The 25,907-nt window shown below is 39.3% G+C and overlaps 1 protein-coding gene and 1 long non-coding RNA gene across 3 annotated transcripts in view; one reads left to right on the plus strand and one right to left on the minus strand.

The window, feature by feature from the left end:
• LOC309609596 lies at positions 1-25,900 on the minus strand. The gene is made up of 7 exons (XR_014233500.1): positions 23,193-25,900; positions 21,192-21,256; positions 20,256-20,421; positions 13,914-17,981; positions 8,782-8,888; positions 5,931-6,098; positions 1-2,872 (listed from the first exon to the last, which is right to left on the minus strand). It is a non-coding gene; the product is annotated as an uncharacterized lncRNA (long non-coding RNA).
• The window catches only part of SRGAP1 (SLIT-ROBO Rho GTPase activating protein 1), a 274,797-nt gene that overhangs the window by 243,026 nt on the left and 5,864 nt on the right, over positions 1-25,907 (plus strand). For both annotated transcript variants that reach the window (XM_082351200.1, XM_082351201.1), the window contains exons 16-21: positions 4,782-4,887; positions 7,665-7,889; positions 10,107-10,186; positions 18,593-18,773; positions 20,547-20,681; positions 20,815-21,154. In XM_082351200.1, coding sequence (XP_082207326.1) covers positions 4,782-4,887; positions 7,665-7,889; positions 10,107-10,186; positions 18,593-18,773; positions 20,547-20,681; positions 20,815-21,154 — 1,067 coding nt within the window. The remainder of the gene's footprint in view (positions 1-4,781; positions 4,888-7,664; positions 7,890-10,106; positions 10,187-18,592; positions 18,774-20,546; positions 20,682-20,814; positions 21,155-25,907) is intronic.

Below are 25,907 nucleotides of genomic sequence, written 5' to 3' on the forward strand. Positions count from 1 at the left end.
TCAATGTTTACTTTTAATAATGGGTCATAATCTGTATAATTTCGCCTTTGAGAGTTTTCATTTGTTTTTTGAGATAGTCTTTCTATATACAAGTATGCTAAATCATCTTTTTATCTTTAACTTAAAGCAGCAACAACAGTCATACTTTTTTAAAAAGTCAGTTATCTTAGATAATAAACTTTTAACCAGTTAATTTCAGATATGAAACAATAATCCAACTATGCCTAAACCTATATAGCATTTATAGATGCAAAATTCACTCCACCAAACTCTCAATGCCTTGCAAATCATCTGTAGGTATTTCATCTTCCCTCTCTGTACAATGTGGGTTCTTCAAGTGTCCCATGAAGTTGTCATGAAAGATAAACCAATTGCCCTGGGACATGTTTTGGTCCTACTGACATTCTTGAGGCTGAATTAGGTGGAAATGTTGATAACTTGATTACTGAGTTCTTGTGACCTTAGTAAATTTATGCACCTGTTTAACAACTTCTTTTAAAGCCTCTTTTTCCCCTTTTTCAGAAAAAAGTCAAGACCATTGTCTGGAAAGTATATTAAACAAAGTACTTATACTTGATAGATGTGACACTGACTTACCTTGTTTGTAGTATTGTAATTTTTTCCATTTTGAAATACTTTACAAGTAAAAAAGCAGAATATAGATGTTTTACTTCAATATTACTGAAATTACACTATTATTAGTTATAAGTTTATGTTGAAAACTTGTGTTACAAAAATATTCATTGAATGATAATGTTTGACTTACATTCTTTTTTCTCTTTTATTTTTTATTTTTTATCGAAGTATAGTTCATTTACAATATTGCATTAGTTTCAGGTGTACAGCAAAGTGATTCAGTTATATTTTTTTTCAGATTCCTTTCCATTATGGTTTCTTACAAGATATTGAATATAGTTCCCTATGCTCTACAGTAGGTCCTTGTGTTTGACTTACATTCTTTTTTTTTATGCTTTTTTTTTTAACATCTTTATTGGAGTATAATTTCTTTACAATGGTGTGTTAGTTTCTGCTGAATAACAAAGTGAATCAGCTATACATATACATATATCCCCATATCCCCTCCCTCTTGCGTCTCCCTCCCACCCTCCCTATCCCACCCCTCTAGGTGGTCACAAAGGACTGAGCTGATCTCCCTGTGCTATGTGGCTGCTTCCCACTAGCTATTTTACATTTGGTAGAGTGTATACGTCCATGCCACTCTCTCACTTCATCCTAGCTTACCCTTCCCCATCCCTGTGTCCTCAAGTCCATTCTCTATACCTGCGTCTTTATTCCTGTTCTGCCCCTAGGTTCTTCAGAACCATTTTTTTTTTAGATTCCATATATATGTGTTAGCATACAGTATTTGTTTTCCTCTTTCTGACTTACTTTACTCTGTATGACAGACTCTAGGTCCATCCACCTCACTACAAATAACTCAATTTCATTTCTTTTTATGGCTGAGTAATATTCCACTGTATATATGTGCCACATGTTCTTTATCCATTCATCTGTTGATGGACACTTAGGTTGCTTCCATGTTCTGGCTGTTGTAAATAGTGCTGCAATGAACATTGTGGTACATGACTCTTTTTGAATTATGGTTTTCTCAGGGTATATGCCCAGTAGTGGGATTGCTGGGTCATATGGTAGTTCTAATTTTAGTTTTTTAAGGAACCTCCATACTGTTCTCCATAGTGGCTGTATCAATTTACATTCCCACCAACAGTGCAAGAGGTTCCCTTTTCTCCACACCCTCTCCAGCATTTATTGTTTATAGATTTTTTAATGATGGCCATTCTGACTGGTGTGAGGTGATACCTCACTGTAGGTTTGATTTGCATTTCTCTAATGATTAGTGACGTTGAGCATTCTTTCATGTGTTTGTTGGCAATCTGTACATCTTCTTTGGAGAATAGGTCTTCTGCCCATTTTTGGATTGGGTTGTTTGTTTTTTGATATTGAGCTGCATGAGCTGCTTGTATCTTTTGGAGATTAATCCTTTGTCAGTTGCTTCATTTGCAAATATTTTCTCCCATTCTGAGGGATGTCTTTTCATCTTGTTTATGGTTTCCTTTGCTGTGCAGAAGCTTTTAAGTTTCATTAGGTCCCATTTGTTTATTTTTGTTTTTATTTCCATTTCTCTAGGAGGTGGGTCAGAAAGGATCTTACTGTGATTTATGTCATAGAGTGTTGACTTACATTCTTTTTGAGAGTTTCTGAAATCCATTTTCTCAAAGGTGTTAGCTACAGTTCCAGCTACGGCATACTCAAAGTTGGGAATGAAAGTGATTTTTCCCAGGAATCCTGATAAACTGTTATTTTACAAACTCCTCAGTGGTTAAGTGAGAATATTCCTAATATTTTTTTCCCCATCTTTTCACCTGTGGAAAATAAAATACCTTATTAACATGGTGGTTTGATAATAAGTGGAAAGCAGCTGAAGTCAGCACTCAAGATTCCAGGGAAATGAGGCTTGGCATGAGTAATTCAGGCAGTGGTTCTCAACCTTGGCCACATAAAAGAATCTCAGGCATCAGCCTTTTAATAAAATCTTCCCAAGTGATTCCAAGTCAAGGTTAAGAACTGCTGGTTTAAGAGGAATTAGAAAGGGAAACTTGAGTTAGGAGAGTATTATGATGGTTCAAGTTAGAAATAATAAAGACTTCAGTTAGGAAGTTAGCAGTGAGATATCCAGTGGTAAAAACAACAGGACTTATGTCCCAGACAAGGGAGAAAAATGAAGCAAAGATACCATCTTCATAGACGTGATGGTCCTAACCTTGAAACTGGATGAGGTTGCCATGGAAGAGAACCAAGTAGAGATCCTTAAAGGATAACCACATTCATGGATGGGAGAGGGTCCAAAAACCTGAGAAGTGGGAGGAGAATCAATTGGCTGTAGTGGTAGAAGCTAAGGCCTGAGATTTTCAAGTAGGATATATGATTATCTCAAGAGCAATTAAGAACAGTGTAGTAATATGAAATCATAGTAAGCTTCAAAATGTTTTTAAAATAGTCTCTGAAATATTTTTCTCAAATGTATGCTTATTGGATATCTTCAAAGTTATACTTTATAGGAACTTCCCTGGTGGCACAGTGGTTAATAATCCACCTGCCAGTGCAGGGGACACGGGTTCAATCCCTGGTCCAGGAAGATCCCACATGCCGCGGAGCAACTAAGCCCGTGCGCCACAACTACTGAGCCTGCGCTCTAGATCCCGGGAGCCACAACTACTGAAGCCTGTGCGCCTAGAGCCCATGCTCCACAACAAGAGGAGCCACTGCAATGAGAAGCCTGTGCACCGCAACAAGGAGTAGCCCCCGCTCGCCGCAACTAGAGAAAGCCTGCGTGCAGCAACGAAGACCCAACGCAGCCAAAAATAAATAATTAATATTTTTAAAAAGTTATACCTTATAAAGGTACTTTGAAATCCAAGAAAGATAGCCAGACTTATGAAATAGAAAACAGTTTCTAATTCTAGTTCCACCTTTCTAGCCAGCTGACCTTGGGTAAGCCACTTACCCAGTGCTCATTTTGCTAATCCATTGAACGGCGATGCTAGTGCCGGCCCTGCCTACTCCACAGTATTGTTTTCTGCATTAAATTAGATAACAAATGTGAAAATGCGTTGTAAAATGTAGACCAGTATACAGAAGATGGATTATTAGCACTAACCTTTTTGCTGTTATTCACAACACTTTAGTATTGAGAAGCTCTGGAGAATTTTTAGTCCTAATAAAGAGGTAAAATAATACTAGGAAGTCCAAGGTCACCTTCTGTTCAGGGAGCTCACCATCCCACAGGGAAAACAGGATAAGGAAATATATAACTATAAACACCAGGGCAAAAGTTCTGTGAGAGCAGGAATCATATCACTAATGTTTTTTTTTGTTTTTTTTCAGTTTTAAATTTTATTTATTTATTTATTTATGGCTGTGTTGGGTCTTCGTTTCTGTGCGAGGGCTTTCTCTAGTTGCGGCAAGCGGGGGCCACTCTTCATCGCGGTGCGCGGACCTCTCACTATCGTGGCCTCTCCCATTGCGGAGCACAGGCTCCAGACGCGCAGGCTCAGTAATTGTGGCTCACGGGCCTAGTTGCTCCGCTGCATGTGGGATCTTCCCAGACCAGGGCTCGAACCTGTGTCCCCTGCATTGGCAGGCAGATTCTCAACCACTGTGCCACCAGGGAAGTCCCACTAATGTATTTCTAATGCCTAACTTAGTGCTTGAAACCTAGTAGGCTCTCCTAAAATATTTATTTTTAAAATTGATGAAATAATATAATACAAGGTAAAAGGTCATATAAGTAAAATATTCGGATAGTTTTGAGGAAGAGGAGATTCAAAACCTGGCACATTGCCTGAATAATAGTAAAGGACAAATACATGATGAATTAATGAATCATGGAGAGGGAGAGGTGTCACATCCCAAAAAAGTTACCTGAGTTAACATGCAGCAAAAAGGAGTTTAAACCATATCAGATGCAAAATGTAGAAATAGCAGCAAGTGAAAAATGATTTTTAAATTCAGAAGACTCTAAGTTGCTAAAGGCCAAGACGATGGAAATCAGAAAACAGTGATGGGTCAGAGGAGACGCACTCGGAAATGGTGGTACACCCAAGCTGATCACTTATTTGCTTTATTGGTTACGACTGCATCTCACCCAAAGGCAAAGTATTGCTTATGTTCAGATATGTACCTGAAATTTGGGTGCCAGAGTGTTCTGCTTTAAATGTGGCCAGTGAAAGCATCCTGACCATGTGCTCTTCTGTCTATAGGAATAGATAATCTCTATGAGAGGGCGCTTCACATCCGCAAACTCCTCCTGACCTTGCCCAGGTCGGTCCTTATAGTGATGAGGTACCTCTTTGCCTTCCTCAATCAGTAAGTACCATAATTCTCTGCCAAAATGCTCATCTTAATTCCATTTGCACCCCTCTGAGTTCTTTGTTCTTGGATTCTGTAACATGTACATTGGGTTCCATTTATCAGCAGAGCTGAAGAGGAAAATGATTGAATAGAGACTGAAGGTGCATTTTTCCTCAGCAGATCAAAGTCATTGTGTGACCTACCTTAAATAAGCCTTGTCACCAGATGCAGAAACTGTGGCCATAATTGCAAAAATATACAAGTATTACTAAAAAGAGCACTTTTCAGTGAAATATGTGTTTTTCCAACTTCCATCCAAAGCCAATGTCATAAATGTTTTTGTTAAAATGATGTAAACCACCTGCTCACTGCAGAAAATTTCTGTGATTTTTAAAGTTGTAGTCAGGGAAGGAGGGAAAATGTAGGTGAGATTTATACACAAATCCAAAAAAGAATTTTCTGCAAATTCAGTATAATGAGACTTTGTCAAAAAGATGATATTTCTAAAACATTCTCTAAAACAATGTAACAGAAATCTTAAAAATCACTGCATTATTTTCAAGGAAACTTTACTCTTTTAATTTAGGCAACTTGATTTTCGGTTGTGTCACTTGTAGATACATGGGCTCCATTATAAGAACATCTTCCCCGGGTCCTATCTAAGAGCCCCCTTGCACTTCAGCGTTTCAGTTAAATAATTGGAAATTAAAAATCCAGGCAGAGTAAGCTTGGGGAAGTGCTTTCTCACTCTAGCATGAATTCTCCCTTCTTAAAATTAGGATATTCTCTCTTCTCTATTTCACTGGAAGTTTTAAGTTCTTAAAAGCCATGGGGAATTATTACAACCCTGCTAACTCTTCCTGAAGTCATACCCATTCAGGCTGACCCCCTGCAAGCCAAGTATCCTAAAATAGGGAAATGCTGGCAAGGAACTATACAGAGTGGAGCTAAAGCATTCGCAAATGACATTTGTACAGAAGTCACCCCCTGGAAATGAGCAGTATCTAGAGAGATGGGTATAAACTATTTTAGGTTAAATACATCCTGTAAATTTTTACCTTTAAATAAGCCTAGTCACCCAGGCAGTTGTAAAAATCTGAAGGTTTGCCATCTTCACCTTTAATTGCATGTGCCTCTCCTTCCCCAACATGGAGCACCTTGCATTCCTGCTGGTCCTCTCCACGCTGTCCCTACCAAATTTTCCTGACACACCTGAACGAAACCAACTGTGAACGAATGGACCACAATGGATTAGGAAAGCAGACTGACCATGAATCAAGAAAGTTCTCAAAACCTGAATCTAATTCACCGTGTATCTCAACAGAATGGCCACCGTGCCATTAGTCAGACGGTTGGCATTGCTTCCAGCATTTCTGCCCAAAGATGCCCCTTGGTTCCCTGCATCTGCCTTCATGCAGAGGCAAGGCCCGGCCTCTACGGTAGGATGCTTGGGACAGGAATTTGGGGAAAAGAAACTATTCTCTTTTAATTGTAAAATCAAAACATGTATGTAACATTTTTATGTCAAGTTTTTGCTCTTCAAGCCAGCACAAAATTAAAGACCCAGAAAGACTGTGACTCTCCCCACTGAGCTTAAGTGGGTCTTTTGAAAATTAGACCATTCTTATTCTGAATCTCACTTTTCCTTCCTGCATTCATTTTCAAGATGATCTGTAACATGATCATTGGCTGTTATTTGTGAACTGTGTTTAAGATTTTATGTTTGAGAGATGGCAGAAGGGAAAGACATATGTTACCTGTGGAAATCATGCTTTTGTATTTTCCACTTTCTAGGCTATCTTATTTCCAAAACAGGGTAAAGTATCATGTCACATGGTATCTCAGTTTCTTTGTGTCTGTCAACATCTCACAAATATAGAGTCTCTTTTTTTCTCCTTCCATTTGTCATCTGTTCACCTGGATTTTACATTTCCTTTCAACGTTGACATTCTATACAGTGAAAGATAGATTCTCTAGATTCTCCCTGGAACAGCACCTTTCCCATGTGTTACGAGGCATAGCAGTAAAGAGCTGGCTTATTTTCAGTCACCTGTGGAAAATATCTCACAAATAGCCATTGGACTGAATTTAGAAATTAGTACTAGACAACTGGAAATCTCCTCAGAGTTTGTAGCTTACCAGCTTTAAATGGAATGCAAGAATTGAGGATTCTTTTCCCCTTCTCTTGCACTTGTGTGTTTTATGACACTGGTTGTCACCTAGTGTTGGTAGTCTTACCCAAAAGCAAATTACAAAGGCTGGAGTTGCTTGCTTTCTCTCAGTGGGTACAAAGAAAAGGTGATTTGTTTTCCTCCAGACTCTCCTCAAGATTTATGGGAAAAAACTGAAATCTGAAATGTTTTTGGTTAGTTGGAGGACAATTTTAAAGATCTCCATAAAGCTTTATAGAGATCATTGCTGCCCCTCCCAGATTTACTTGAGCAGCATTTACAGCCTGACCATAATGTTTACAAATGAAACTCATTTACTTGATCCTTCTCTCCATTGTAGTAGAGGTTATCTTAAACTCCCTTGTGGCTTTAAAAAATACCACTTAAGCAAACAGGATTTATGTTCCCCTTTCAGTTTCTACCAAGTTGAAAGGTTGTAAGTCACTTTACTTTCTTTGGAATTTGCTGAGCCCCCTTAAAGTAGGATGGAATATCATTTTATTCTAATAATAAAAACCAAATAAAATCTTTTAGATCGGTATTTTTAGAATAGGAAGTATCTTATTAAACATTGATTTTCTTTTTTTCTCATGTTAACTCCTTTCTTGCTTCTTTTCGTAGTCTTTCACAGTACAGTGATGAGAACATGATGGACCCTTATAACCTGGCCATTTGCTTTGGACCCACACTGATGCCTGTCCCAGAAATACAGGATCAAGTGTCCTGCCAGGCTCATGTGAATGAGATTGTCAAAACCATCATCATCCACCATGAGACTATCTTCCCAGATGCTAAAGAGCTGGATGGCCCTGTTTATGAGAAATGTATGGCTGGAGATGACTATTGGTAAGTCCAAGAATTTTAGTCCTTCTCCCCCTGGAAGAATTATGAAAGTACAGATATCAACTTAATTAAGAAAAAGAACTGACTATAAGCTGCCAGTGCTTCCAATTAAAAAAAAAAAAAGCAGCAGCAGCAAGAACACTTGAGATACATTGGAATACTAAAATCCATGACAACACTGGCTCCTTATTATGGAATTTCATATTCATCCCTCTCTTTTCCCCAAGCACGACATCTTTATAGATATATCCATCCTATCATGACTTTTGTAGAGAATGGTTTTGATATATAGAGCTGTGTTAATTTTTACTCCTATATCAAGAAAAGATAACTGATTGAATTGACAGATTTCATTTTTATTCCTAAGTAGTTTTGATTCTATATAAAGTATTTCAAAATTCTCATTTAAAAGGAGCACTGTCAACCAAATGTGTTTTCATTCTTACTTATTTTCATTTTCATTCTTACCAATAAATGTTATCCTAACCAGTTATGGTCACTTTGAGCAAAGTTATTATTATATTGTTGGGATAAAAATGTTTTAATATGGCAGTGTAGTCACCTCCCAATGAAGTATAAAAATGAGGGGTATAGTCAATTGAACAATCCCAAAGGTAAGGAACCCTAAAATGTTTATGTTCACTCTTCAATATATGAGTGCTAGCTTCTAAGAAATCATATACAATAAAAGTGGTTTTTATTCCTTGAGCCCCTACCGTGTGCCAGCTTCTCAGTGCATATGATCTCTTTTATTCCTCACAACCACTCTACCAAGTAAGTTAAGAGAGGCCAAGGAGCCTGTCCAATGGCTAGTGGTTACTGGACGCAGCCCAAGTCTTGTCTGATTCCAAAGTCCACACGAGTCTTCCCACTCAGCAGCTGCCTCCCAGCCTACCTCGGAAACTGCTTTATGCAGCTCAGACTCAGGAGCAGCTGGAAATAAATTTGTCTAAGTCCTTCATTCTGGACCCTCCTCAGGACACTTTGTTTCCCACTGCCTTCCTGGAGATTAAGTAGAAGTAGAATAAGTAGCTGAAAGATCTAAATAATTCAGAGTACACTTATTTTTTACTTAAACCACAGTATATTCTTAAACCACAGATGATCCTATGCCTTAAGAAAATTGAGAGTTGACTATTTCCACAAGTACTGCTAAATTAACAATAAAGCATGATAGATTCTAGTTTTATAGTATATCTAGCAATTTTATGTGAAATTCAATTTTAAAATATTTACTTGAGCACTTACTACATGCACATACTGACTAAGCTTGGCTCTGGGAAGATAAATGAATAAAACTCAGCCCTGGTGAGATTCAGAATTTTATTTTCCTAGTTGTATTTGCTTCAAGGCCAGTGTCAGTCATGTTTAGTATTTCCAGATATTCAGGGCTATGTCAGTAAGTTCTGTTGTCTTGTTCATTTTATCACAGAGCAAGTATGTGGATGTCTGGTTGATATTATTTGATGCGTTGTATTCTAGAACTTTTGTGGTTGCTCCATTTTTACAAACAGGGTAAAAGCCCCATAATAAAGAGTCTTGCAGCCAGTAACACGTGCTTGATTATGTCCTTCTCCCGTACATAGTGTTTTTTATGGGTATCGCTCATTTTAAACAGAAAGTCAGTAATATAGTAGTCATCTTTGTCCCCCAATGCCAGCAATATAAATGGGCTTTTACAGTAATGTCAGGTTTGTATTTGTAACCAATGCATTCCATTTATCAGCATACATTTGAGAAGAGATAGTGGCAATGTTAAAGGATAAAATCTGACTCTCAGATACAAAAATGAACATGTGTCTAGAAAAGATAAAAAAGATACTACAATCAATTCAAAGCAGAAACCGAAGAGCCATCCATTTTTATGCAGTCGGGAATATTGAAATGAATTTGCAAAAGCTGGTGTATCCATGGGGCAATAACCATATTCCACTAGAATTCAACAAATTTTCATTTTTATGGATAAGAATTATTTGTAATACTATCAATTTCCTACAAGTTAATTTTGTCTTTACAGAGTTGTAATGTGTCAAATACGAAGGTACATACACTCCCATAGGATTAGAGAATCCTAGAGGCTCCAGCATTCCGCTGAAAGGCTGTCCAGTAACTCCTTTGCCATTCCAAAGTCTTACTTTTTTTTTTTTTTCAGTAGCAATTGTTCATCTTTGAAATGCTTTCCACTTTGGCTTCATATGAGTTTTTATTTCCGCTCCTCAGCGACAGCCCGTACAGTGAGCACGGTACATTGGAGGAAGTGGATCAGGACGCTGGTACAGAGCCCCACACCAGTGAAGACGGTATGCACTTGTGCCCATGCTACTATAAAATTAGTCTTTATATCCATTTTTTAAGAATTGCTTATATTAAGAATTCAGTAGATACAAAAGAATACTTACTAAATATGTGTAAAGTGCGAAGAATAACATTACAATGAACACTTGTGGAACCACCACCAAGTTTAAGAAAAAGGTATCATTACCTTTGTACTTTCCTGAACCCATTGCCTTCTTTACCCCTCCAGGGTAACCACTATATGTTTGTACTTTTAAGTGATTTATTGTTTCATTTTCTATTTTCTTGAACTTTTCATAAATGGAATCATGTATATATTTTTCATGATTTTTTTCTACTCAGTATTATGTTTCTGAAATTCATCCACTGTTGCATGCAGTTATAATCATTTATTTACCTATATTCCATTGTATTTATTTTATTATTGATGAATATGTGAGGTGTTTTCTATTTTTTTGCCATTAAAAACAGTGCACCTATGAACATTTTGAACATGTATCCTACTGCAAATGTAGAGTTTCTCTAGGATACACACACGTAGGAGTAGCATGTCTTCAACTTTACTACATACTGCCGAACTATTTTTGAAAATGGTTGTAAGGATATCCACTCCCATCAGCAGTGTCACAGCCTTTCAGTTGTACATAGTCCTCAACACTTGATTTTTTTTTTCCTTTATTTTTTTTTGGCTGTGTCGGGTCTTAGTTGTGGCACACGGGATCTTCATTGAGGCACACGGGATCTTTCATTGCGGCACGTGGTCTCTTCATTGCAGCACTGGGGCTTCTCTCTAGTTGTGGCGTGCAGGTTTTCTCTCTCTAGTTGTGGCGCACAGGCTCCAGAACACGTGGGCTCTGTAGTTTGTGGCACACGGACTCTCTCATTGAGGTGCATGAGCTCATTAGTTGTAGCCCATGGGCTTAGTTGCCCCGCAGCATGTGGGATCTTAGTTCTCTGACCAGGGATCAAACCTGTGTCCCCTGCATTGGAAGGTGGACTCTTTACCACTGGACCACCAGGGAAGTACCAACACTTGACTTTATAAAATATTGTAATCTTTGCCAATATTGTCAGTGTGTAATGGCATCTCATTGTGATTTTAATTTGCATTTCTCTGATTACTGATGAAGATGTTGTTTTAAAATATAGTGTATTAATAGAAAATTTGAGGTATGGTAAGGCCAGAAGATTGGGAGATGATTGCCATTGAACAGATAAGAGGAGGGGACACATCACACCTCAGGGGGCCAAGGAAAGCACCAGGGTCAGTCAGGAGGCAGAGGGAGAGGAACAACTGGGTAAGAGCTTTTATTGTGGTTTCCACAGAAAGGAACACGAGAGGCAGGGTAAGCAGGGTTAGGATTGCCTAGTTTGAACAATTTCAGTGGGCTCTGGGGCTGTCTCTGGTTGTCTGGTACCTGGCTCTGAAGTGATTGGGGCAGACAGATAGTGGCCCAAAGTGTGAGAGCCCCAGAGAGGAGGTGGTTGGGATATAGGCTCTGGATTGGTTGGTTTGTATTTGAAAAGCACATTCCAGGTGAGTTGTTTACCATCCCTAGGAATTGGCTAACCCTGGGAGGGACAGTCCCTCCAGGGGCAGCAAGGCCTCAGAGGTCACACTACAGAAAATGAAAAACATGGTTAATACACATATACTAATTTTTGTATGTTTAGATTTCTTCTTTGTGAAATTCCTATCTTTTGCCCATTTAGGGCCTACTTGCCCACTATTATTTTCTCTGGGCTTTTTTTGCTTAGTTTAGTTTGGCTTTGTTTTTTTCTTATTTATAAGAGTTCTTTGTGAGTCTGGATCAGGTCTTTTATTGGATATATGATTTGCAAATATCTTCTGCTCTGTAGCTTGTCTCTCATGTGCTTATTGTGTCTTTTGCCAAACAGAGAATCTTAATTTTAAAGGCGCTGAATTTACCAATCTTTTCCTTCATGGTTGTTTCACTTTGCATCTCCTTTAAGAAATCCTGTGCCCTGAGGTTAATGAAGAAGTTCTTCCATATTCTCTGCTAAATCCTTTCAGGTTTTGTTTTTCACACACAGGTCTTAATTCTACCAGGAATTTATTTGGAGGTATGGTGTGAGGTAGGGATTTGTTCCTTTTTTTCTCCATATGGATGCACAGTTGTCCCCACTGTCTCAGCCTTAATTGTCCTTTCTCTACTGCTCCACACCTTTATCATAAATCAAGTGTCATCTCTGCATGAGTCCGTTTCTGGGCTCTGTTCTTTTCCATGGGTCCACTCTACACCCCTGTCTTAACTTTGATACCTTTTTTTTTTTTTTTAAAGATTTATTTATTAATTGATTGATTGCTATGTTGGGTCTTCGTTTCTGTGCTAGGGCTCTCTCTAGTTGCGGCAAGCGGGGGCCACTCTTCATCGCGGTGCGCGGGTCTCCCACTATCGTGGCCTCTCTTGTTGCGGAGCACAGGCTCCAGATGTGCAGGCTCAGCAGTTGTGGCTCACGGGCCTAGTCGCTCCGCGGCATGTGGGATCTTCTCCAGACCAGGGCTCGAACCCGTGTCCCCTGCATTAGCAGGCAGACTCTCAACCACTGCGCCACCAGGGAAGCCCAATTTTGATACCTTTTAATAAATCTTAATATTTGGCAAATCAAGACCTCTGAATTTGTTCCTCTTAACAATTCTTGGCCTTTTTCACTTAAATTTTAAACTCAGTTTTTCAATTTCTTGAAACAAGCAAACAAGGAAAAAAACCTAAAAACCTGTTGAGGTTTGGACTGCAATTGCACTGATCCTACATATATTAATATGAAAAAAATTGATATTTTTATAATATTCAGTCTTCCAATCCACAAACACCTTTCTAGTTACTTAATGTCTCCCAATAAACTTTTATACTTTTCTCTGTAGTGATCATTTTTTTCTCTTTCTAACTTCTTAAGAAGTTTAATGTTTAACATTACTTTAGCTGTCAGTTTTTTCTTAGTACCTCTTTAGCTGTATGCATAATCCTTTTATTCTCTCTTTAGTTGTGACTAATCTGCTTTAAACCCATTCACTGTGTTTTTATTTTAATTTTTTTTTCTACAAGTTCTGTTCAGTTTACTTTCATATCTACTTGGTCATTTGCTCTTTACTTATAATATTAATCCTTTCCATTGTTTTAGATTATGTGTCTAATCATGCTAATATCTGAAGTCTTCCTGGATTTGTTTTTGTCGGCTTTTGCTCATTGAATCTTACTTCCAGTGTGTTTTATAAATTTTTTACATATTTCTTAGAACTTCATGGAATTCCTTTATGTTGAGTTGAAGATATGTCCCTCCAGAGAGGGTTTTCATTTACTTCTGCCTGGTGCATAACCAGCTTGGGACCACATTAGATTTTTAGTTTGAGATTTTTTCAGCCCACCCAGGTAGTGTGAACTTAAACTGCAAACCTGCCAGAGGACTGAAATGTGGTTGGGATTCTCTAAGGTGATTTGTTTCCCAAGGCTTGAGATAGATTATTTCCTTAAGTCCAAAGTTGGAGTGGTTACAGCTATGGAGAAGTATGGAGAGTGAGAAGGGAGGAAGATTTCAGAACTAGAAGTCCACTGTGACACAGAGAGTTTGATCCTTTTGTGGGGCTTAGATTCTCCACACTGGGCAGCCCCTGGACCTAGTCTTTTGTGCAAAATAAAGTTTAAGTTAACCAGGCAGGGAAAATGCCCTCCAGGCGAACTCTGACTTAACATATTCTAGTGTTCTGTTTACCTTGGTGGGTTCCCACATTCATCAGGTTTTTGGTCGTTAGTATTTCTCAGGGTCATAATTAATGTGATTACAAAGATTTTTTTTTTAATCCAGCAATTTTAGTTGATTTCAGCAGGAGGGTTATCAGGGTGTCTAGGTCCACCCTCTGCTTTAAAAAAAAAAAAAAAAGTTTCTTTGTGTGTTTTTTTAATATATATATTAATTTAGTTTATTTATTTATTTTTGGCTGTGTTGGGTCTTTGTTGCTGCACACGGGCTTTCTCTAGTTGTGGAGAGTGGGAGCTACTCTTTGTTGCAGTGCACGGGCTTCTCATTGCAGTGGCTTCTCTTGCTGCGGAGCACGGGCTCTAGGCATGCGGGCTTCAGTAGTTGCAGCACGCAGTCTTGGTAGTTGTGGCTCACGGGCTCTAGAGCGCAGGCTCAGTAGTTGTGGCGCACGGGCTTAGTTGCTCCGCGGCATGTGGGATCTTCCCGGACCAGGGCTTGAACCCGTGTCCCCTGCATTGGCAGGTGGATTCTCAACTGCGCCACCAGGGAAGCCCCTGTGTTTTTAAAAGTAGGATAAATTGACATTTTTAGAACTTAAGTTAGAGGAAACTCTTTAAAGTGAGAGCTTCTATTTCTGTGGTATTGCTTTTGAAAGTCTCTGAGCCCTCCTTCTGCCACTCTCCATTCTTTTGTCTTGAGTTTCTGTGTTTCTTTGTGATTCATTCCTTTTTCACTGATGACTTCTCTGAGTGTTTCCTTGCTTGCCCCAGTGGCAGGAAAAGCCCAAGACAAAGCCCCAGCCATCTCTCTTTCCAAGCATCAGTCTCACCACCGCACCATCTGTCTGTCAGTTGTTCTTACCTCTTGGCTACAAAAGAGCAGCTTTGCTGAGGGCTCTGTGTTTGAGATATTTTGATCATGTTCACCTGATTTTGCTGGAAAGAAAAGTATTGCTTACAAAGGACAGATACCCTTGCCCACAGCCAGACTCTAAAGTCCTGTAACTAAATTAACTAGAGTATTGATTGTCTTTTTGATCATCTAGGTATTGTATTTTCTTTTCTCTGTCATGGTATCACTAGAGAGAGTAGCTTTTGTTTCCAAAAGACAGGCTGTCACAGAACAAAATCATCATCTGCAAGGGCAGTGGGTAACAGATCTAGGAGAGAAAGTGTCAGGGACAGCAAGGTCCCAGAGGGGTAGTGTGATGTACTAGCACTTTGTATAAAATTACAAGAAATGGAAATATAAGACTTGATAGCACCAGGCAGTCAGAAAATCAGCTTTGTTGAATTTTCTTTCCCTTTGCACAAAATTATAATTGCCTTGTAGGAAAATGAAGTTATCGTGTTCACCCTTATTAATGTTGTTATTGGTAGCAGTAGCATTCTACAAAGTCTCTGCAGGACCTTTAAAGGACTGTGTGACCCTATATGAAAGGGGTATGGTGTGTCTCCATGCCCTGAGATCGATTTGCTCTGCAATGATGAGACTCAGATGTGTATAAATAGCTTATTGATTGACACTTGCCTGTGAAATTTCTCTCATGGGAGTAGAAAGAGTCAAAATAATGAAATTGCTCAGAATTACTAGTTGCTGTAGTAGGATTACCAGTAAAGTGTACTTCTGATTCATCTGGTCATTCTTTTGTAACGTCTTTACATTTGAATTATATAAACAGAGTCTGATAATCTTGTTGCTAGTTGTTTCAAAAAACAAAAAGAGATAATGAGCATAGAGGGCATGATGATGAAATTATGATAAAATATGTATATATCTATTAAATAGTCTTAAATCGCCCTTGGCCAGTGTTGACAGTGTAAGACTGAATGGCATTAAAGAATATTAATAGTTCTCTCTTCTTTTCCCTTTGACAGGTACATAGGTTGTATGCTATGTTATGCTGTTATCCTTCCACTTTTTTTCAGTAAAACAATTTAAACATATGGGTGTGTCACATAAGAATTTGCAAACTACATATCATGAAGCTCTTTTTGGCATGAGTTCACTGGCATGACTTCACTCCTCCATGGATGTTTATTTGTGTCCCCTATACCACAGACAGGTTTATTTCTGTCCCCCAGGGCAGCGGTTCCCAACATTTTTGGCACCAGGGACCGGTTTCGTGGTAGACAATTTTTCCACAGACCGGGGGCGGGGGAATAGTTTCAGGATGCTTCAAGCACATTACATTTATTGTGCACTTTATTTCTAGTATTACTACATTATAATATATAATGAAATAATTACACAACTCACCATAATGCTGACAGGAGGCGGAGCTCAGGTGGTAGTACGAGCGATGAAGATGTAAATACAGATGAAGCTTTGCTCGCTCGCCTGCCGCTCACCTCCTGCTGTGCTGCCCAGTTCCTAACAGGTACTGGTCCGTGGCCCGGGGGTTGGGGACCCCTTCCCCAGGGAGAACTGGGGTAAAAAATTTGGCATCTGTCATTTCAGTTCAAGCAGGATTTATTCTTTCCGTGCAAGTTTAGAACAGACTATAAAGTCAGTCTCCTTGAATAAAAGTTCTGTTTCCTCCTCTACGAGCAGACTTGTGGATATTTAATAAAGCTGCTATTTATTGTTTTATTAAAATATAATTTTAGGATGGAATATCGGAGTGTTAACATACGTTCTAAAAGTTATCAATTATTAAAGGACTTAAACTATTGTTTTAAAATTATTTTTACACCTACTTTGCTGAGAAGTATACTATGTGCAGATCATAGTGTTGTGGCTCTGCCATATGAAATATTATTCACCTTAAACATTATCCACTAGCAAAAAGATGGGGCTTTTTTTTTGGTCTTTATTTTAAATATAGAGCTGAAATTCACCCAGGCCCTTCATATAAGGTAAACCCTAAGCTTTTTCAGTATGTTTGTTGATTTTCATGCTCTTGCCATCCCAGAGGATGTTGGAATTTATCAAGTGAGAAAGAAGTTTAGCTGGCTATCCAAGGATTTCTTGTGCAGTTATTTCATATAAGTACAACAGATATTGAAGATATTGCAGTAAACTTTGGGAAGCAATAAACTCTTAAATGGAAAGGTTTGTTACCAAGGGAAATAGAAGATAAAAGTTCCTTACAAAATATTTGACAGGCAGGTTTTAATCTATTATGTGTGCATATATTCTAGAGTATTTGGAAAGTAATACATGCTCAGTTTTTAGCAAATGAGGTATTGTTCATTGCATAGACAGATTTCTCTAAGCATATGCCACTTGTACTGACCCTTTTTTGTTCTGTTTCTTATTAATTAGCAGTTTACTCACCTGTTGTTGGTAGCAGGGATGAGGATGGGGTGATAGTGGGAGAGGGGAGGTAGGATCATAAAGCCCCCAATTCAGGGCTTTTTGCAATAAGCTGGATCACAAAAAGCAACTCTTGTAGTTGTTTTGAGTAGTTTGTCCTCTTATTTGCCTTTAATATTTGTGGTCAGAATTAGAATAGAGCTGAAATTCCAATTCTAGGCCCAGAGCTTAATAGCTTTTTTCAACTTTTAATTTTGAGGTCATTGTAGATTCACATGCAGTTGTAAGAAACGCAACAGAAAGATGCCATACACCCTTCTCCCAGTTTCCCCCAGTGGTAACGTTTTACATAACTGTAGTATAATATTACAAGCAGGAAACTGATATTGATATACTCCCTCCACCATTTTCACATTTCACCAGTTTTACATGCACTCATTCGTGTATGTGTGTACTTAGTTCTGTACAGTTTTATCACACGTGTAGATTTGTGTGATCACAACCACAGTCAAGATTAAGAACAGTTCCATCACAAGGATCCTTCGTGCTACCCTTTAATAGCCTTAGCTGTTTCCTTCCGTCACTTCCCCCCCACCCCAACCTCTGGCAACCACAAATCTATTCTCCATCTCAATTATTATGTCATTTCAAGCATGCCATATAAATGGAATCATGCAATATGTAACGTTTTGAGGTTGGCTTTTTTCACTCACCATTGTTCCCTTGAATATTTTTTGATCTCTAGAAGATATAATTTTTGAATCTGGTCGTTTGAGTAGGTATGCTTTTTTCACAGGTGATATCCAGAATTTGTTTTTGATACTAGAAAAAATAAAGTTGTCTTTACTGTTGGTAGTAGTTGCAAGATTTGATAGTGCCAAAAAATATATACATAAGGAAATTAAATGTATTCAAATAGTATTTAATGTGGTGATTTCTGTAAACTTGATTTTTTTTAAATGAGCAAATAAAGCATAAACTTCTTAATGTTCTGAGAGAGTGATTCTTCCATGTTCTAAATGGTATTAACATGTTGCCAGGGAACTTGATCAAATAATATTGGTCAAGATAATACTGGAGCTGTTGCAGAGGATATTACAACCCAAGGAGAGATTTTATATATCATATTGCAAAGCTTTAAATATTTTTTTATTAGACTGTCATGGTATTTCTAGTAAGAGGCTGTGGAAACGAAGATCTAATGTTCAGTTTTTCTTTGCCTGAAAAACTGATGACAGCAAGAGAATATTTTCCTGTATCTCTTTTAACAGCATCATTTTCTCATTGTCTTGATGATTTATTTATTACCTTGTTCATTCTGGATATTAAAATGACTTTGTTTATTTCTAAAGCCTCATATAGACCTTTCAGTTAGTGTATCATGCCTTCCTGAGAACACTGGCCCTCACCATCTTCTGGTGTGTTCTTTGTAGAATGTGAGCCAATAGAAGCAATAGCCAAGTTTGACTATGTTGGGCGGTCTGCCAGAGAATTGTCCTTCAAGAAGGGTGCTTCCCTGCTGCTGTATCACCGCGCATCCGAGGACTGGTGGGAAGGAAGACACAACGGGATCGACGGGCTTGTGCCCCACCAGTACATAGTGGTGCAGGATATGTAAGTAGTCCCAGCTTCCATCACCTGACACTCCCAAGAGAAGACTCCAGCCACTGTTTTTTTTTTATATATATAAATTTATTTATTTGTTTGTTTGCTTAGTTATTTATTTATTGGCTGCATTGGGACTTCATTGCTGTGTGCGGGCTTTCTCTAGTTTCGGCGAGCGGGGGTTATTCTTAGTTGCAGTGCGCAGGCTTCTCACTGCGGTGGCTTCTCTTGCTGCGGAGCATGGGCTCTAGGTGCGCGGGCTTCAGTAGTTGTGGCACACGGGCTCAGTAGTTGTGGCTCACAGGCTCCAGAGAGCAGGCTCAGTAGTTGTGGCGCATGGGCTTAGCTGCTCCGCGGCATGTGGGATCTTCCCGGACCAGGGCTTGAACCCTTGTCCCCTGCATTGGCAGGCGGATTCTTAACCACTGAGCCACCAGGGAAGCCCAGCAGCTATTGTTCTTAAAATGACTTTGGTCTCGTGAGAAAAGAGCAGAAGGGATTACAGAGCAAAAATTTCTGAGCTGGGCACAGTTCTTCCCCTTGCTAATGGGTCTTTGCTAACAGTACTTCAGGGCCAACAGCTTCTCATTTCCCAAACTCTCCTAGAAGGTCTGGAGCAAGGACTAGTGAGAGACACCTTCTGAAGCATTCAGGTTCTTAGAAAAATACCCTGTGCAGAGGATGGCTTTAGGAGCTAAAGTGGCACTGCTGATTCCAAAAACAGTGGTGGCCGTTCTCTTGGCGCCTGTCTACTGTTTCAATTCCAAATTCCCAAGAGAGAGGATACTGACTTCAAGTCTAAAGAGAATCATCTTCAGGCTTCTTTATTAATTTTGCTGATGAGAAAGCTCTACTTTCAAAAATACTTAAAGAGACATCTTCCCATCTGGTCATAATTTTAAGTGAAAAAAACAAGTGACAAAATAACATGTACAGTGTAATCTTAATTTTGTGACTTACAGTATTTCACAATGCAGCACCAATTTATGAACAGCTTTTCAAGGAAAAGAGAAAAATACCACATAAAATGTATACAGTGACTGATTCAGCCTAAGTTTTAAAATGTTAAAATGTGTCTCTGGGCTTCCCTGGTGGCGCAGTGGTTGAGAACCTGCCTGCCAATGCAGGGGACACGGGTTCGAGCCCTGGTCTGGGAGGATCCCACATGCCGTGGAGCAACTAGGCCCGTGAGCCACAACTACTGAGCCTGCGCATCTGGAGCCTGTGCTCCACAACGGGAGAGGCCGCGATGGTGAAAGGCCCGTGCACCGCGATGAAGAGTGGCCCCCACTCACCGCAACTGGAGAAAGCCCTCGCACAGAAACGAAGACCCAACACACCCCAAAATAAATAAATTAATTAATTTTTTAAAAAAAATGTGTCTCTCAGAATGCAAGAAATATGATGTGTGTGTATGTATGCAGACATACAGTCATATATATCTAAAGTACATAAACATATAAATATCTATAGTATAAATACTGTACATACCTGTGGACATCCTTGTAGATATGTATCCCAGGCAGAGAAGAAAAGCATAGAAGGATATTTTCTAGAATTCGAACAGTAGTTGTCTCCGGATGTTACGTTATATTATGGGCGACTGTTATCGGAATTTCGGAATTTTCCAATTTATCTGCCATGAAATGTTGTTATTCTTATGGTGAAAAGAAAAAAGTTACGTTAGTAAGAGAAAGACTTACATACATAAATGCCATCACTTATTTTTTTGTCCCCATTCATCTAGCAAAAGACCCTCACTCTTGACTCTCATTGTTTCAGGGATGATACGTTTTCAGACACTCTGAGCCAAAAGGCCGACAGCGAGGCCAGCAGTGGGCCAGTGACTGAAGACAAGTCTTCATCCAAGGACATGAACTCCCCAACAGACCGTCATCCTGATGGCTATTTAGCCAGGTAGGTGGAGTGGTCACCAGGCTCCTGAACCTCCACTTCTCCAGGGGCCCTGAGGAGCCATGGCATCCACAGCCTTGCAGAATTACCCCGTGTGATAACCTCTCCTATTCTCTCGCTCTCTGTCTCTGTCTAGGCAAAGAAAAAGAGGAGAGCCACCCCCTCCAGTAAGGCGTCCTGGCAGGACCAGTGATGGCCATTGCCCTCTCCATCCCCCACATGGTCTTTCCAACTCCTCAATTGACCTGGGGTCCCCAAGCCTGGGCAGTCACCCCCGGGGCCTGCTGCAGAACCGTGGCCTCAATAATGACAGTCCCGAGAGGAGGCGTCGGCCGGGTCACGGCAGCTTGACCAACATCAGCCGCCACGACTCCCTCAAGAAGATCGACAGCCCTCCTATTAGAAGGTCCACATCATCAGGGCAATACACAGGCTTCAACGACCACAAGCCACTGGACCCAGAGACAATCGCTCAGGTAGGCTGCTTTCAATAGAATATTGCGTGGTAAGTACCGGTGTGTGATGAAGGAGGCGTACAGGAGTTACTTTCTGGAGCCATGTCTTTTGTATAGAATCAACTAAAGAAAACAGAAAAGAAATTAACCCATTCTTTAATTTAAGGCCATGTGATACTGGAAGGACCCAAGTGTATTAGGTTCACAGTGATTTAAACAAAGACACGGCAGAAACTTAGGACCCAGGACAATCAAACCCATCATTGCTGAATGGCCAGGAAAATTCTAAAAAAGAAGAATGAGGAGGGACTAGCCCTACCAGATCCTAAGTGCATGCTAGAGCTACTAAAACAGACAAATTGATGGAACAGAATGGAGAGCCCTGAAACACATTTTTAGTGTATGATGAAAGTGACACTTCCAACTTAGGAAATGGTGGATTACTCAGTAAATGAAGTGAGAAAATGATGGTTGGCTGTTTGAAGAACAGCAAGTTTGGCTCCTCTGTCACTCCTGAATGCATGTGTGTCTTCACTTCCCAATAGTGACTGCAGAGGAGGGCCTTGTAGTTTTTTTCTAATGATCAGAATTGACAAAGTAGGGCTTCCCTGGTGGTGCAGTGGTTAAGAATCCGCCTGCCAATGCAGGGGACACGGGTTCAAGCCCTGGTCCAGGAAAATCCCACATGCCGCGGAGCAGCTAAGCCTGTGCGCCACAACTACTGAGCCTGCGCTCTAGAGCCCGCGCTCTGCAACAAGAGAAGCCACCGCAATGAGAAGCCTGTGTACCACAATGAAGAGTAGCCCCCGCTCGCCGCAACTAGAGAAAGCCCATGCACAGCAACGAAGACCCAACACAGCCAAAAATAAATAAATAAAATTAATTAATTAATTTAAAAAAAAAAGAATTGACAAAGTAAAAGTAAAACAGTATTAATGGATTTTTCCATCGTTCTACCATTTATTTCCCTCTGGGTCTTTTTACAGCACAGACCATCAGAAAATATATGTATGACAGGAAAAAAAAAAACTGAATCACTGTGCTGTACACCTGAAACTAACACAATATTGTAAATCGAGTATACTTCAATGGAAAAAAAAGAAGAAAATATGTGTATGGCCAGTGAAAAAGGAGGTGAATAGATTCAGGGTTCACCATTTGAGTAAAGTGTCTTCCAGGTATCACTGAAGCTTAAAAACGGAATAGATCAAAAAAGAAAGTGAGAAATTAATGAAACAAACATGGGGAAGTATTGAAGATGGATTATTTTTAATAAAAAGCACTCAAGGAAACCTGCATTTGATATGACAAATTTCCAAGCTATTTTCATTGTCCTAACCAGAAAGAATTTTGGATAGCAAATTAGATTGTGTGGAGAGTTTAATGTGTTTTTACAAAATTAAACCAATTTTAAGTGTACAACAGTTTTTCAGCAAAAACCAAAAAGACTTTTGACCTTTTTGGGTTTTTTTTTTATTTGAAGTGCAATGCAGAGTCCTTTGAGGTCTATTTAGAACCAGTGATATTTGGCTATAATCCATAACATCATTCCTTGTAATAAGCAGGTGGAACAGCATTTAGGTTGGAGAGACAGGGAATAGGAGCTTAGTGGTGGGAAGGTATAATAAGGTCTGTTTTAACCCTTTTGCTTCTAGAACCAAAATCCTTTCATTGTAAATCAATCATAAAAACAAAAACTCGACAGATAAACCAGGCTCTGCACGTTCTCTCTGGGGCAAATACTTGGTGTAAAAAACAAATCCATATATTTAGCATCAAATGGAAATCACATATGAAAATAATCACTTGAAAAGTGATGTCATCCTCACAATATGGCTTCCAGCTGTGTCCTTTATTTATCTTTCCATCTCATCTTCAGATTTTCCCATGAGGACAAGTAAGCCTGCCATCATGGTGTTCATACCAAAAACATGCAATTTCTTTTAGTAAACAAATCAGCGGAATCCCTGATAGAGCTTTTTTAAAAAAAATTTACATATCCATATGTGATCACTGGATCTTCGTTTATTCATTTAGCAAGCCTTTATAGAGCACTTACTGTATGGCAGCTCCCATGCTAGGCGTTATGGACACAGAGTTAAATCAATGGTCAGTCAGCCGCTGCATGAAGGTGCTTATAATTCAGTGGGGGAGGCAGATATGGAAATCAGTTGCTGCTGTGCAGGGCCACAGGCTAATGCTCCAGGTGAGTGAAAGAAGCCCTGGGAATATGGAGCAGAGGTATTTCCATCAGACCAGGGCAGTGGTTCTCCACCCACCCTATCTCACACAGTACTCCACCATGTGTGTGTGTTGGGGGGTGGGAGGGGCGGTGTATAAAAAACATAATGTGGGGCTTCCCTGGTGGTGCAGTGGTTAAGAATCCGCCTGCCAATGCAGGGGACACAGGTTCGATCCCTGGTCTGGGAAGATCCCACAGTCTGTGGAGCAGCTAAGCCCAGTGCACCACAACTACTGAGCCCGGGTGCTACAACTACTGAAGCTGGCGTGCCTAGAGCCCGTGCTCTGCAACAAGAGAAGCCACTGCAATGAGAAGCCCGCGCACCGCAGTGAAGAGTAGCCCCTGCTTGCTGCAACTAGAGAAAAGCCCACGCGCAACAACGAAGACCCAACCCAGCCAAAAATAAATTAATTAATTAATTAATTCTAAAAAAAAAAACCATAATGTAAAACTGACCCTCTTAACCATTTCTAAGTGTACAGGTCAGTAAAGTGTATTCACATGGCTGTGTAACTGATCTCCAGAACTTTTTCATTCTGCAAAACTAAAACTCTATACCCATCTAAGAACAACTCCCTTTTTCCCCTCCCCACCAGGCCCTGGCCACCACCATTCTAAATACTTTTTGCTTCTGTGAATGTGACCACCTCATGTAAGTGGCATCATGCAGTATTTGTCTTTTTGTGACAGGCTTATTTCACTTAACATAATGCCTTTAATGTAGCATGTGGCAAGATTTCCTTACTTTTTAAGGCCCAGTAATAATCCATTGTACGTATACAGCACATTTCACTTATCCATTCATCTATCGATGGTGCACACCTCACCTTTTTAAAACAAATATTTTGTAATTCCCCCTTTATTATCTGAAAAACTGATGATGTGCCAATTTTTTTTAAACATATAAAGCCCTAAATACAATGTAAAGGAAAAACAAAAGATTAGTATTAAAAGAAATGTATTTCAGAATGCTTAACTACATTAGAAGACAAATGAAGTAGTGAGATGCTTTCACCTACATGTAGACTTACCATAAGTACAATTAAAAACATACGTTGATGTAAGAGTATTATTAAGTTAATTAGTCTCAACTCAGTTTCCATAATGGTGTTCCCATTATGGAAAAAAATTACTATTTTTCTAAAATGGTGGACCACCCTCAGTCATACAGTTCTAATCAAAGCAGAGTATAATTTACATGATAGTTTCATTCCTAGAAAACACCATGAAAAAAATATTTTGTGTTTATATATAAGAAAGTTATGTTCTAGACTCAGACTATTATAAAAAAATTTTCACCTACATAAATGTCTGGAGGACATTTAAAAGTTGAACGAGATATGGGACAATTCATTGCATGTAAATTATCCAGGACACTTGTAAGGTATCCAGTATCTCTGGCCCCTGCCCACCAAATGCTAATAATGCCACCTGGTTATTTTGACATGTAAAAATACACATACACGTACACCATATTACAGAAATGCCCTCTATGGGGCAGTACCACTTCCATTGAGATCCACTGAACAAAAGCGTCAGGGGAAGTCTTAAAATGAATTCTGAAGAACTGCTAGGAGTTAGCCAAGTATATAGTAAGTGCTCAAAAATTATTATTTGTTGAATGAATGAAGCCTGATTTTTCATGCCTATACACTTTTATTTCTTAAGAAATTGTTGCGGTATCTAAATTTAAGCCATCTTTTACCACAGATTGAAATAGAATTCCATATAAGATGTCAGCATGTAAGGTCAAAACTGCCAGAAGCCTGCCACGTGCCTCAGAATGGCCAGTGCTTGTTCTGTGGCTCTTTAAGCCACTGGCGCCATCGCATCTCTTGTCTCCTGCACATTCCGAGTCACGGTAGTCATGTGAGATGGCATTAGGTTTACACACTCCACAGGCTGGTGTTAAAACCGTCATGCTTTTGCTGGTCTGCTTGCTTTGAAGTGAAGTATATGGTTTCTATACCTTAGTATTCATTATCAGCCTAGTGTGTCTCTCTTTCTGGTTATTTTTTTTTTCCAGCTAATTATCGAGTTATTGACACACAGCACCATATAAGTTTAAGGTGTACCACATAATGATTTGACTTACACGCATCATGAAATGACTATCACAATAAGTTTAGTGAACATCCATTATCTCATATGGATACAAAATTAAATAGAAGAAAAAATGCTTTTCCTTGTGATGAGAACTCTTAGGATTTACTCTCTTAACCTTCATATGTAACCTACAGCGGTGCTCATTATATTTATCACATTGTACATCACATCCCTAGTACTTAATTCATCTTATGACTGGGAGTTCGTCCCTTTCGACTGCCCTCATCCAATTGCCCATCCCCGCAACCCCCCGCCTCTGGGAACCACAAATCTGATCTCTTTCTCTATGAGTTTGTTTTTGAAGTATGCTTGACCTACAACACTGCTAATTCCTGTTACATGACATAGTGATTCGATATTTCTATACATTTCAAAATGATCACAATAAGTTTAGTTACTTACCATCTCTCATTTCTGGTTATTTTT

This window comes from Balaenoptera borealis (assembly GCF_965194805.1).
Source record: "Balaenoptera borealis genome assembly, chromosome: 13".
In the NCBI taxonomy this organism is placed as follows: domain Eukaryota; kingdom Metazoa; phylum Chordata; class Mammalia; order Artiodactyla; family Balaenopteridae; genus Balaenoptera; species Balaenoptera borealis.